The following is a 13,817-nucleotide window of genomic DNA, read 5'->3' on the forward strand; positions in this document are numbered from 1 at the left end:
AGTAGTGTTTTTGTAGTGGCATTATTGAAATCAAACATTTATGCTCAGAGTGTCTTTAATGTGTTTAAAGTCAACTGAAAAAAATCAACTGGGACAAACATTTATACATGGGTCAGTTCTGTGAGGTAAGAGGTCACTGCTAGAGTTGCATTATGCTTGGCACTGGGCAAATACCCTCATAGGAAAATGGACATGCTTTTTCTATTACAAATAGAAATACATTCCACTTTTGGTGAGATGTTCAAAATGGAGGACGTCATTAGTTGATCCCTCATCTTGACATGATGTATAATTTTGTAAGGATTTATCTATTAGGAACTTTGTTGTAAAAGGGTATTGCGGAATACAGAAGAAAAGGATGCTGTTTTACACAAGCTCAGACACTTGGGGATAACATTGATGCTGGAATTCAATAACCTAACAGAAGTACAACGAGGGCAGAAAATACCTTGGAAAAACTTCACTTTAATAAAAAAAAAAAAGAATTACCTTCATAGTAACTATACTGACAAACTAGTCGACACGACGGAGCTCGGCGCCCTACACGGCGGTCGGAGCTCCTAGCTGGTTGTCATGGCGACGGCGGGGGCCCCTTCGGCGGCGGGCTCGTCTATCCGCGCCGACATGGAGATGCTGCTCTTGTGGAGCTGCACGGCCAGGCACACCCAGTCCCCGGCGCGGACCTCCAGGGAGGGCTGCAGCACCACGGCCGCCTGCTTCCAGTGGGAGTCCTGGCTGAGCGTGCTGACGCTCACCTCCGGGTCCAGGTGGATCTGGTACCAGAAGGGCACCGCCGTCACCCGGCCCGACGACGTGGCCCGCACCTGGCGGAGGCAACGGACAACAGGAGCAGGGCTTGAGGAAGAGGTAGCACACTTCTCTCAGTGACTTAAGACCTATTATTACATTACAATGTACTGCTCTCAAAATTAATGACAAAAAAAAAAAAGATAAATTCAATCTGCATAACGTTATATTAACGCCTATATTATAATGTGCAATAAATACATTTTCCGAAAGTGAAAATCTAAATTAAAAGCATGCTAATTCAAATAGCAATTTCTTATGAGGACCCCCCCCCAGTAAGTTGGAACAACACAAAGGCAATATAACAGCAGGCTCTAGCGTACCTTGACCTCTCTGTTTGTGTAATTGGCGCTGGCTTTCATGAGATCCAGGACAAACAGCTCCACAGACTCACTGAGATGTCTGCAGTCCAGGGTGGAGAAGTCTAGAAACACATGGACTGGTACCTGAAGAGAAAGAAAAGCGGACATTGTTAGGAAACATTGTGGAGTTCACATCTTGAACCAGGAAGATGGCATTGCGGTTAAAACTTAAATATTAATTTATTTGATTTGGACGAGTCAAATCCAAAAGATTATTATATTTTTATTTCATTCATTATGTTTTTGTTTTACATTACATACCCTTGAGTTTCCAGATTAATATTCCAGATTTAATATTAGTTGATAGACATTTTAAAAGTTATAATCTCCAAAGTAAAATGTGGATATCAACCCACTCTCACCACTTATACAACAATGGGGGGCTTAGAAAGCCACAGGCAGCGCAGGGAACACCCCATCGCCACTGTTAGCAGCAGAGAGAACAAAGACTGTCACCTCCTCCTTGTCACGGTTGTGAGGATCTCCGAGTGGCCCTGTTTGATGTGCGTGAGTTAATGTGTGTTGATAGATTCAGGTAGACGAGTTTAAAGCCTGGGCCGCATGTGACAACTACCAAGGGCTTCAAAGAAGACATCTGCTCAAGTTCCAAGACACTGTTCCATGAGGTACATCCAGGAAATGAAGCCTAAATATGACACTGATGGAAAATGGCGGACAGTCATTTAGTTTGTAGCCTAAATTGATCAACCGAAATTGTACTACTGTGGTAATTTATATTAAAAAAAATAGATATATTATTAATGATATTACACTTTCATACCCTTTCAAAATAATCAGATCCAAATCTTTGATCACAGTAAAAAATTAATATATATTTTAAGTTTTTAAATTATATTACACTCCCATGGAAAAACAACACTTCTCCCAGGGCTCGGATGTACGTGAATGATGCAAGTGTACAAACACCAGATCTGAGGAAAGCAACAGTGCGGAGGATAACATCAGGAACATGAGACGGAATACCAGACCAAAGGGGCAGTACCAGACGAGCTTGATGGAGATTTCTCGCAACTCTCCATCAACTCGTTCTTATCGATGGAGGTACCGAAAAGAGCGAGTTCTGCAAATGATTACCACACTTTCACTGAGGTTTGAAAGACTATATGCCGATGACTACAGTTATAGATTCCATGTTGATTTATTTCTTATAGCCCTCCATGACATTGGACATACATCTACAGGGCCTTAAATGATGGGGCTTGTTGGTGGTTTACAGGGAGTGGAGTGGAAATGAGTAGTCGCTTTAATACATATAGAAGTTGAGCCGTGGGTTAGGGTTAGAGTGGTGGTATTGGACTTGGAGATACTCACGGTGAACTGGTTGATGAAGGGGGCGATGTTGAAGCCTAGCGTGGGCTCCTGTCCCTGGACGGCGCTCTCCAGCAGCAGAGTGTCCGACTCCACCAGCATACCGTACAGCACTATCCTCTCAGGAAACACATGGCCCCCCTCCTCCAGTAGACAACTGGTGTAGGTCACACAAACCACAAGGTTGCTTTGAATACCATCCATCCAACTCGAATCAAATGACGCTTTTAACATGAACAAAAGCAATCCTAAGCGATGCTCTCTGCAGCCCATTGGCTCCCAAAGAAGAAGAAAAAAGTAAATCAGGTTAAAAAATACAAACGTTATTTCAAGAAGACTGTTTACAGATAAGCTACAACGGCACTTTAAAATCAATCCAAAATCAATCCACATCCAGGGCCGAACTTACTCACCTGGCCAGCGACGCCTTCTCCATCAGCCTCTGGCGTATGAGGCCGCACGTCTCCACGCAGTCCAGCACAATGGCGCTCCACAGCTTCTCCTGGGAGGGCCTCTTCAGCACCGCCTGGTCCTCCTCGTTGGCCTGGTTCAGCCAGAACTCCAGCCTCCGCTCGTGGACGCCGTTGGCCCCCGCCAGCCTCCGCAGGACGTCCTGGTGCTGGCTCTTCTCCACCGAGCTGTAGGCCTTGACGTGGCTGTGGCGCGCCGCCATCAGGGGCAGCAGCGAGAAGCCCTCCGACACGTCCAGGAAGTAGAGGAGGTCGTCGTTGGGGTCGTTGGTGGCAGTGGCGGGGGCTGGGGAGGGGGTTGTTGTTGTGGTGGTGGTGGAGTTCACAGGGTTGACAGAGCTGCTGCTGTTCTCCTTGGCGAGTGCCAGGCCAGTCAACAGTGTGTCCAGCGCCTGGTTGAAGCTCTGGTGGTAGTGTCTGTTGTTGAGCAGGGCTATCTCGGAGCACTCCAGCACGCACATGTCCCGGGGCGCGCTCTGGTGGGTCTGGAGGCCGGCGAGAGCGCTGCACAGCTCCGACTCCGGGGTCGGGGTCGGGGTCGGCGTGACGGCGGGAGTGGGAGCGGCCGTCGGGTTTGGGTTGGTGCCCGGCTGCTGGGTGTCCTCGCTGTGGTGCGGATCCAGGCGGATCTCGCGGCCGTCCCTCACCACGGCAACGCTGCAGAGCCTCAGGAAGGCGTCTCGACAGGAGACCTCCACCACCAGCTGGTCTCCGGGTCTCAGAGCAACGCCTGTCGATCATAACACACAGGATGTCGTTTGGTGTACAATAAAATATAAAAAAACACTTTAATAACAAAAGAACAGGAGAAGTTGCAAAATGAATAAGCATTATAGACCGTCGAGGTAGGCATTATTGACAAACTTGTGTGTATAAATAATTGTTTGATACTGAAACATGTAAAAAATAATGATGTGCATGATCATTTCACATACACGATAGTGTGGTTACTGGCTTTGATCCCTTATGTCCTCTGTCTCCCAGTAGGCCTCTTTGAGAAAAATACCCAGACCCCCACCTGCTCATTTATGTATCCAATTCACTTTCAATATATTGCAGGAGGTCACTTTGGAAGCTGCTGTGCCAAACAACTCAATAGTAAATAGCAGAGAAAGGAAGAGGGATGTGCACCTAAAAGAGATTTGGGATGACTGGAACTAGAGGGTGTGTGTGAGGATGAGGAGGAGCAAGGGGGATGGGGGGGGGGAGGATTCCTCGAGGAATAACATCTGTTCACGTCTTGATGCCGGCGTGTCTCTTGTCAGGGGGTGTTCAGGGAAAATGCATATTTATTGCCTATAAGAATTTCATGAACACTAAAGAGTGTCACAGGCGATCGCGGCGCACACGTCGGCCCAGGAAACGGATGTCGCTGATCGGCGGGAAAAGGGGGTGGGGGCTCCCCAGATGCTGCCCCGGCCAATTAGTGGCACCGTGACATGCGGTGACGCGCCACGGAGACGGAGCAGCCCCGACTGGGAAGCTGCGATGCCTGCGCCGTAAACACTGCAGGCCTTGGAACGCCGCGGTGCCACCCGGTGAGATGACCTGATTGCTAAATCACATGTCTGTCTGCCAGGTCTACCGCAGCCCAAACCCAACCAAACACCAGGACTCGGATTGTGTTGGGAATGGGTGTAATGCAAATATAGTTTATAGGTTATAATACAACTTCATAATTAAACATAAATTGTATTTTTTTTTTAATTATGGGGATTCTTTTGGGGGTAAATTATTTATTGTTTACTTAAAGATAATTTAACATTTTTCCCTAATTTCCAGTCTGGGATTAATTTATATTAGTTTTACATTTTATTCATGTTTATATGTATTTATATCCATGTTTAGTGTTCATGGGGGAAAAAAATCTGTTTTAATTGCCACAATATGCCGGAATGTGTGACTTATGACCAAGACAAGATACAAACAGTATCTCTACAAAAACAACCAACATAAAGCTGTCCATTAGTAATTAACAGAATAAACAGGTTATTCTGTTTTAATGACATAGATGCAGTATGGCTGACAACGAAGCCATTTCAGTACATATACTGCCATCCCCTGACAGAATTTGGAAATACACAAAACTTTCAATAGAAGATAAAATAATAAGGGTCTTCTTATAAGAAGACCAATATATGTCACTGAAATAATATGCATAATCAAAAGATAAATAATAATAATTAATGAACACCAACTTACAACTAAGGGAAATGGTGAGGCAACACTTTATGGAATGTGTACCTTGCGTTTTTTGTCTGTAGGACAGGCTACAGGCTAGTGGTTGGGGTGTTTCACTCCCAGCTGAAAGGTTCAGGGTTCACACCCCATTGTCCGCAGCCTTCTTATAGGCACCCTTGAACAAGTTGCCCTACCTCTCCCTGCTATCAAATGACATGTATCTGGATTCCTGCTCCTTAATGACCTGTATCTGGATTCCTGCTACTACTTATTAACCTATGCAAGTTCCTTTTGGATACAAGCATCTGCAAAATGACCATATAATAATATCCATCAATGAGTTTGCCTTACTGTCGAGGTTCTGGATTGGGTAAATGGCCTGCTCCCAGCAGGTGTCCTCCTGGGGCCCGGTGGAAAGGCTGCTCTCCTGGTCCAGGTGGAGCTGGAACCACACGGCGAGGGCGTCCAGGTTCCCCTCCTGGGTGACGGGCAGGTGCAGGCGCTGCATCTCTCTGGAGCTCAGCCCCTCCAGCTCCTGGTGGTCATATGAGGGCTAGTATTAGAGATACAGTACAAGGCCCGGCTATGTATAGTGCTGAACATCCAGGGGTTTGATTCTCCTTAATCACGCCCAGCAACACCCAGCCCTCAGCGAGGGCTGTGTCTGTCTGTCTGTCTGTCTGTATATAATATATATATATATTTATAAAACGGGTGGCTTAAATCAAGCGATCTGATTGGTTCCCAACTGTTGTATATTGAGCGTATACACACAGCTATGACGCCCGTTCAGTTTACAGAGTTCAGTTCAGTATCACTCCGTGCCTAACTTGAACTGAACTATATATAAAAGCAATAGCATAGTTCACTGAAGCCTAAAAACATGTTGATTGCTGGAGAGGGTGGAGATGTTGTAAAGCAATAGGCACACGGTGAGTGAACTGCTCGATAGTAGGCTAAATTGCCGGCGAACCAAGCTACCGTCTCTAGCCTTCTCTCTGAAGGACGCTACAGTGTGTTGCATAGCAACCGCCGTACACTTTGCCGGCAGCCAGGAGGGACTACTTTTTTGTATTCGTTAAAAAAAATGCTTTTCCGACTTTCTAGCTTTTTCAAAATTGAGGGTGTCTATGACTTTCATTTCGCCATACTTACGTAACCGTTTTATAAAAGCAATAGATCACTTCAGTCAGTGGTATACGTTCATTATACCACAGTTAAGGGGGTCGCCGTCACTCCGCTGCGCGTCGGGACGGACAACTCCCCTTAACTGTGGTATAATGACTGTATAACACAGCCTGTCATGATCTATTGCTTAAATATATATATGTTTAAAAGGTGCTTTGATTGAACAAAATAGTAAAAGTTTGTTTATCGAGTCTGGGTGGTTAATCCACTTGACCTAATCCTGGCCTGTATTTTTTTAAATCTTGTAGTTAACTAAAGTTAAAACATCTGAAAAATGTATAGTATTGAATCATAAAATGGCCGTGATATGTCATCAGGGATCAGGGAAACAAGTCGAAATACTGGCTTCTTCGACAACAATGGTACAACAAGTATTCTCTCAAACAATGATTGAATTGCAAATGTATACATTAGCTGATTAATTGAAAGTGTAGGACTCGCTTGTCACTTCAAAATATAATAATTGCATCTAAAATACAATTTTCTGTTCGGCTCGTCTTTTGACTCGTTTTCGTTCAGTGTCCTTAACCTGGCAACCCGTGCGACTTGGACTGTAGCACCCATTCAAAACTCTTCATGTCGATGTTACATATTGTTCCTTTAATGAGCAGGAAGGAGTTACGGATCATGCTCAAGGATGCCTTCAAGGGATGGCTGCCGCCATTGGGCATTGATCCTGGCACCTTTCACTCAAGTCACTACCCTACCCTGCCTCCATGGGCTGTAGCCCACCTTGACGTTGTTGAAGTCTATGTCCAGGGCCCTGAAGGGCTCGGTGAGGGCCGTGTATCCTCCGGGGATCCTGCTCAGCCTCTCGGTGGTGTAGGGCTCCATGGAGTCATCTGCGTCCGCAGTGCAGCTCACTGGGCTGTGGAGCTGGCCCACCGCCCCCAGGGACAGACCCCCGACCTCCGACACACACAGCCTGGTGAGAACATTAAACAGATTTAATATCCAGGTTACATGTGGTGCTGCTTCAAAAGGAACGGACTGTTTTAGTCAATGGAGGGAGTCTGATATGGGGAAAGGGATGGATTGGATAGGGTGATGTATCAAATATCAAAGGCTTTTCTATAAAAACTAAGTTAGGAAAAATAATTGAACAGACAAAATGACCTGGAGTTGGCCAGGATTATTTACTATTTAACTATTAGTCTTCGACCATTTTAGCAGACACTTTTATCCAAAGCAACTTAGAGTGATTTTTCCTTTTTTGATATGTAATTAAGAAGGATGTAGGATTAGACATCTTGCTCAAGGATGCCTATCTAGACTACATACAGTGGACTTCAAACCCAGAAATTTCGACTGATAACAACCTGACCATTACTTGTTGTTTCTCTACGGATAATGCATTGGAGTGGTGTCGGGAAGGCGTACACATGAAGTAGGCCTTTATATAAAACCAACTGATGAATCCGGAGGGATCATGTGACCTACCGATGGTGCCGGCGGATCTCCACGCTCTCGACCGCCATGCCGAACACGGTGGCGCCCGCTGGAATGACCCGGCCTGTCTTCGAAGCTTCCAGGGACATGATGTCATGGGGAATCTGCTTTTCATGACAAAAAAAATATATAGATGCACATTTCTCATCACTTCCTCTATATCAGTGATTTTCAAACTGTGGTCCGTGGAAAAGCAAACAAAAAAAAAAAAAATAGCAAACTTTGTGATCACATCACATGCATAGCCTTTATATATATATATATATATATATATATATATATATATATATATATATAGGCAGTGTATATCTGAAAAGATTTGTTTTAAATTATAAATGGAAAAAATAAGGCCTATATTATTATTTTAATTTCCAGTAAGTTTCTTGATCTCCCATTTCTGAAATGTTTTGCATATGTTACTTGGACAAACTCCCAGCCTGTTCTTTGAGGACTTTGAGAAGATTTGATATTTGACTTTATCCAGTTCAGTTCAGTTTGTTTGTGATTACTGTACATATTTAATACTCCATTATCATTGCTATGGATATAAGCCTGATGTTCAAATGAACCTGATTACGCCCTTGGGCGCTTTAAATAAATACATTAAATATGTGGCAGCCGTTGTGTGCAGTAAACATTCTTTTAATAAGCCTGTTGTACTGATGCTATGTTACTTTTAGTGCTAATATATGCCTATTAAGAGGTACGGGTAATTCCGGTAGGACTGTGTGTAGACATATTTTATTATAAGGTGGTCCGCGAAAATTCTTGATTATAAAAAGTGGTCCACACACACTCAAAGTTGGAAAACCCCTGCTCTATATTATTCTATCTGGCCTATTATTCATGGCAAATGTGCCATTTGTGTGTTGTCGATGACTCAAAATAAGTATTGTATTCTGCCACACATGATCACATGTTGAATGTCAAATCACCTGTGGTGGCAGGAGCAGGTGGTGCCAGGCGTGGATGAGACTCTCTATGATGCCTTCTCCAAATAACCCTGCATCCACGGTCTCTGTCACAACTAAGGAAACCCTGCCAGCAGGGCAGAAACCAAATCATATTAGTAAGAATATAGAGAAATATACCTTGAATTTCCCCTTGGGGATCAATAAAAGTATCTATCCTATCCATCAAAAGGAGCAATGGGGATTATTTGGTTGACATTTTATTCATGACAAATATCTTAAATATCTTAATAATATTCTATATTTTTCCTAGGGCTGATTGCCCACATAGAACTAAACTAAATTCTTTGAAGATATTCCATGTGCTATCGAATGGCTACCGAATTAGACAAGGCACAACATGATTACCCCCCTTTTCAAAAAACACACACCTTAAAGATACAAAGTACAGAAATATATCAATACATATAATTGAATACATATCACCACTGTGCTGTTTGTACCTGTGTGGGATGTCTTTAGGCACCTCCATGTCCATAGATTTCTTATGAAGGATGTTAATTCCTCCTTTCATCCCATTCGCCGTCACCACCTCACAGGCCAGCTCATACATGGTCTTGGACAGTTCACAGGCAAACACCTCTGCAGCTCCTGCCTTCTTTGCACACATACTGAATGTAATGTAAACAGAAAATTGGAGTGAATGGGGAGAACAGGGCAAAGGTCACGGGCATCCCCAAATGTGTATGCAGTATGACATGGAATATGATGTGTGACACACACAAATATTAATATAGAAGGGGTTAGAGCTAGCAAGGATGCATACAAGCATACAGGTAGATGCAGCATGCAGACACTGTGGTTTAAGCCCAGGACCCTTCAGCTGAACACCCTAACCACTTTCCATATCGATCAGTAACGGACAAAATACATGTACAGCATGACATGACCACATCTAAACTGCAATAACTAGTACACTGCACTTTAACCTATCGCCCAGACATCAGATGACTAGATACACAGTAGACACACCAATGCAAACATCAACACAACAGACCATTGTTATAGACAAACCAGGCGACAAACAAGTTATTGTTAATGAAGATGTCTCACCCCAGGATCCCCGTGCCAGTACCTATGTCTAGTACAGTGTCACAGCCCCGCTCCACCGCCTTCTGAATGGCTTGCTGATACTTCTGGTTCCTCCCGCGGTCGTTGAGCATCAGGAAGTGCCAGCGCTCCACCAGCCAGTTAGCCACGCGGTAGAAGTTCTCCCTCGCTTCAGGGTAGTCCGGCTTCAGCTTGAGGGCCTTGTGGAAATGACCGGCAGCCTCATCCCGGAAACCCATTCTAAACAAAAAAAAAAAAGGGGATCGCTTTTTATTGAAAAAAAAAAAAACCTCATGTAAAATGGAATGTAAATACAAACAATGTAAATACAAACAACTTTGACTACAAAGACCATCGACACTAATTTGATACATGCAATCTGCTAAACAATTGCATTATTGAGTCATTTAACCTTACATTCATACAAAGCTACTTCACAGAATTGTTCTGTTCTTGCTCAAGGATGCCTACAGGTAGACTGTGGACACTGAGGGCGCAAACCCAAAACCCTTTGTCTGTGAATCAGACACCCACGCTGGTCACTACTATACTGCAAAGATTTTATATATATATATTTGAATTTTTAAATGTACTAGATGAATTTTAAATTGGAACATACCTGAAGAGGTGCTCACCCATGCTGTTCAAGATAACCTCATCGGCAGGAAAGAGCTCCAGAGCTTGTTCGAAACAGTTAAAGAGATCCTGAACGCGCCCCACAGAGTCCAGCTCGTCGGCCCATTTGAACAGAGTGAACCTGAACGACTCCTGTGAGATCATGGCATGGTTCTCGAGTTAGAGATATGAAATATATATATATATATATATATATATATATATATATATATATATATATGTTATATTATTGGGCACAGCAAGTATACCACTTGATATCATAAGTGTGCATTACAACATTTGACTGACAATACCACCTACGAAAAGTTTATGTTGACAGATAAAGGTATTGGAGTGTGCTTTTGAATTTACCCTTGCAAAGTCCTTAAGCATAGGGGCAAGGTTGAGGACCAGGAGGTAGTGGACAAAGGCAGTTCCATAGTCTTGGTTAAACAAGCACTGCTGGGCACTCTCTAGGGACCGAGAAACCAGCTCGTTTCTGGCGGGATCCTCTCTTGGTTGCCTTCGGGTCCTCCTACCCCGCTTTGGTCTAGTGCTGGCATTGGGCATTCCTGCAATTTGCGTTGACATCTCAACATCAACGACATGAAAGATCGCACCAGACAGTGCAACATGGTGCAAATGACATGTATTTATACATTGATATATCACAATCAATATAGCCATATCACTCTCACAATATAATTGTGTCAATGCAATACACCGCATGTGGTGCGTGCAGACACTAAATTGCACCGGTTTATTTCCTTACCGTGTGTTAGTTAGACCATCAACGGGAAAAAAAGAAATTACCAAACCGAATGAGCTTTTCGAACAGCGATAAATGGAATGTTTTCAGTTGTTTAGATAAGTAGCGCCTTCCAATTGTCAAGCCTACAGTATTGTCATCAAACCACATTAGCATCGTTGTTAGCTATAGCTAGCTGTCTTGAAAATGTTCTACAAACATTGCAAGCGAGGAAGGGAAATCATCTATATGTTGAGGTTAAATCCACGCTAAACGTGAGGCTTGAACAATAGACATTTGTTGATTAAAATACAAATCTACATCTGCATATGCCCTGATGAAAATACACGTGTCCACACACTAAGCAGCCCTGACAGAAACTTCCACCCGCACTTGTGTTCCAGGAGTATCTATCTGTTCAAATAAGTTGTATGTATTTGTACATCTACGTTGCCTTATTTTTGTAATGTTGTCTTTTATACATACACAAAATATTGAAACATAATTAACATTGTACGTTGTGTATTACCTGAACAGATCAGGTCTGTAACACTGGGAACACGGTGGACCAATGAAAAACCAGTGCCCGTGGGAGGAGCAGAACTTTTGCTCCACTCGGACGCGCCCACTCGTGTCAGTGGAGTTTCATGATCTGTCACTTTGGTACTATGTGGATTTCGTGTTTGCAGTGGAGGACACATCCTCGGATAGGCTAGGGTACTGTTTTTGGCAGCGCTGTTTTACTGCTCAATGATAAGTAGTTTAAACTTTTAACCTTTTCGAAAAACAATTCCCTTTTCCCACCTTTTTTTTCTTTTTACCGCGTATTAGAAAACGAAGGAACTGCACCCATGCGCCTGAGTCCAAAGTTACCGTGCTAGCCAACGCTAGCTACTTACTTCAAAAAAGCTATGCTTTGCCAAACTAAACTGGGATTTAAAGGTCAACTCTCAGGTAGCATAGCTTTCGTTTTGCTTATCCTTTAAGGGAACCGTACATATTTTTACCTGGTACCTTCGCTAGCAGCATTCTGCTAGCAATATATATCAAAGAAATGGGATTACACCCTCTGGAATTCAGTGAATGCTATCTGGACAGCCCAAGCTTCAGGGATAAAATCAAATCACACGAAGCAGAGTTGGAAAAAACCAACCGATTTATCAAAGAACTCTACAAGGATGGGAAGAATCTTATCAATGCCACAAAGCGTAAGTTTGCTTTTTTTCCCCTCTCACACATAAGGATATATCATCTTTAAATCCATGTTCTTTATTTGCCTTCAGTGGGTTAGTTTGGCTTGTCATTCAGGTGCACTATGAAGTCCCTCTGTTTACTATACGTTGTTCAGGTATTTATGGGCCTGGCCGACTAGGGTGCCCCATGCAGCCCCTGCACCCCCTGCACTGTGTTATTGTTTGTGTTGGGTACTTTCATCAGGAAAAATAATTAAACTATGCTTTGCAGAAACCTATTCACACAACTAACCTATTTTCCAAGTATGCTTTAGTATTTCATGGCTTTACAACCATTGTATTGTGTTTTTACATAACTGTTTACTGGCCTGTTGCACTTCAACTCATTTCGAATGAAAAGAAAATAAACGTAGTCCTGACAAAGGAGCTGTTGAATAAGACTGTGTTTTATGCTTACTTTTGCAAGCTATTTTTATAGGAAATCCTTCATATGTAGACGCTATAGGCAGAACAAAATGAAATGGCCTTTTAGAAAAGCATTTCATGTCTTGACCTTGCACTTGAATTTTCTCAAGCCTCTTATCAGTCTGTTATGTCAAGTTAGCTTTAATGCAATACAGATCTATAAGATACCTGGATCTATAAGATAATGTATGTTTGCTTCTAAAGACAACAACAACCTATGCCACAACCCAAATGCTGTGTCCTGACACTTGTGTCACACAAATGCTGACTGCAAACCAGCAGCAATGTTCTCTCCCAAGGTAGAGCTCATTCACAGCTACACTCACTCTTATACCAGCCTTTTGTCCTATGTTACCAAAAGTCTGCCCTGTAGCTCTCTTGTCTAAAGTTGAGATCATAAGAAATCCCTCTTAAGAAGGGAGGATCTTTTTTTATCCGTCTTTTCTGTGGCTTGAACAAGAGGGCCTCACTTCTGTCACAAGTGTGGCTATATGATCATATGACCATTGACTATTGTGCTGAATTGAGTTGTGCCTCTACAATAACCCATGCTAGATATAATGAGTCTGACCTCATGGTAGAATGCAACCCTCAATGTTGTATTGGCTTTTTTCTTCCACACATTGAGCTGCACTTGGCAGTCAAAGGTGTGTTAGAAAATGGCTTTGAACGCTCTTCTATCTCTCACTTCTCTCTAATTGTGCCAGGAAGATGGTATGTATCTTTCATGACCTCACTTCCCCCCCCCATCCCCCCATCCCCCCAGGGTTGTCCCATGGCGGAAAGCCCTTGGCCCTGGGAGGAAATGTGCACGCAAGGCCTCAGACCTAGTGCTGTGCCATGGAAGTGCCCACTAGAAGAGTAACAAGAGTGCAGAGGATGTGCTCCTGTTTTAGTGGGTTTCCTCTAGAGAAACACTCCTCCTCTTTAGTCTGTCCTTCATTGGCAATCCCATAATAGTCCTCCCTGATTAAAGCTCATCAGGAGTA

The 13,817-nt window shown here is 43.4% G+C and overlaps 2 protein-coding genes across 4 annotated transcripts in view; one reads left to right on the top strand and one right to left on the bottom strand.

Annotated features, from left to right (window-relative positions):
* Positions 1 to 62: 62 nt before the first annotated feature.
* Positions 63 to 11,730, bottom strand: prmt9 (protein arginine methyltransferase 9). Of its 3 annotated transcripts, none has more exons than XM_084465532.1 (13): positions 11,700 to 11,730; positions 10,795 to 10,994; positions 10,427 to 10,575; positions 9,811 to 10,047; positions 9,201 to 9,368; positions 8,722 to 8,824; positions 7,778 to 7,893; positions 7,070 to 7,262; positions 5,501 to 5,684; positions 2,912 to 3,698; positions 2,502 to 2,655; positions 1,131 to 1,253; positions 63 to 824 (listed from the first exon to the last, which is right to left on the bottom strand). In XM_084465532.1, exons 2-13 carry the CDS (start codon positions 10,990 to 10,992, stop codon positions 561 to 563), a joined length of 2,676 nt encoding a protein of 891 aa, XP_084321658.1. In that variant the 5' UTR covers positions 10,993 to 10,994; positions 11,700 to 11,730; the 3' UTR covers positions 63 to 560. The 3 variants fall into 3 exon arrangements, with proteins under 3 accessions (XP_084321658.1, XP_084321659.1, XP_084321657.1); XM_084465533.1 differs by lacking the exon at positions 11,700 to 11,730 and adding an exon at positions 11,195 to 11,513 and having other exon boundaries at positions 7,778 to 7,890; XM_084465531.1 differs by lacking the exon at positions 11,700 to 11,730 and adding an exon at positions 11,195 to 11,513.
* Positions 11,731 to 11,841: 111 nt separating this feature from the next.
* arhgap10 (Rho GTPase activating protein 10) overlaps positions 11,842 to 13,817 on the top strand; it is a 38,959-nt gene continuing 36,983 nt past the window's right edge. The window contains 1 exon segment of the mRNA XM_084465962.1: positions 11,842 to 12,378. Within this exon segment, the coding sequence (XP_084322088.1) occupies positions 12,225 to 12,378 (154 nt within the window). The 5' untranslated portion in view covers positions 11,842 to 12,224.

This window comes from Micromesistius poutassou (assembly GCF_964030765.1).
Source record: "Micromesistius poutassou genome assembly, chromosome: 3".
In the NCBI taxonomy this organism is placed as follows: domain Eukaryota; kingdom Metazoa; phylum Chordata; class Actinopteri; order Gadiformes; family Gadidae; genus Micromesistius; species Micromesistius poutassou.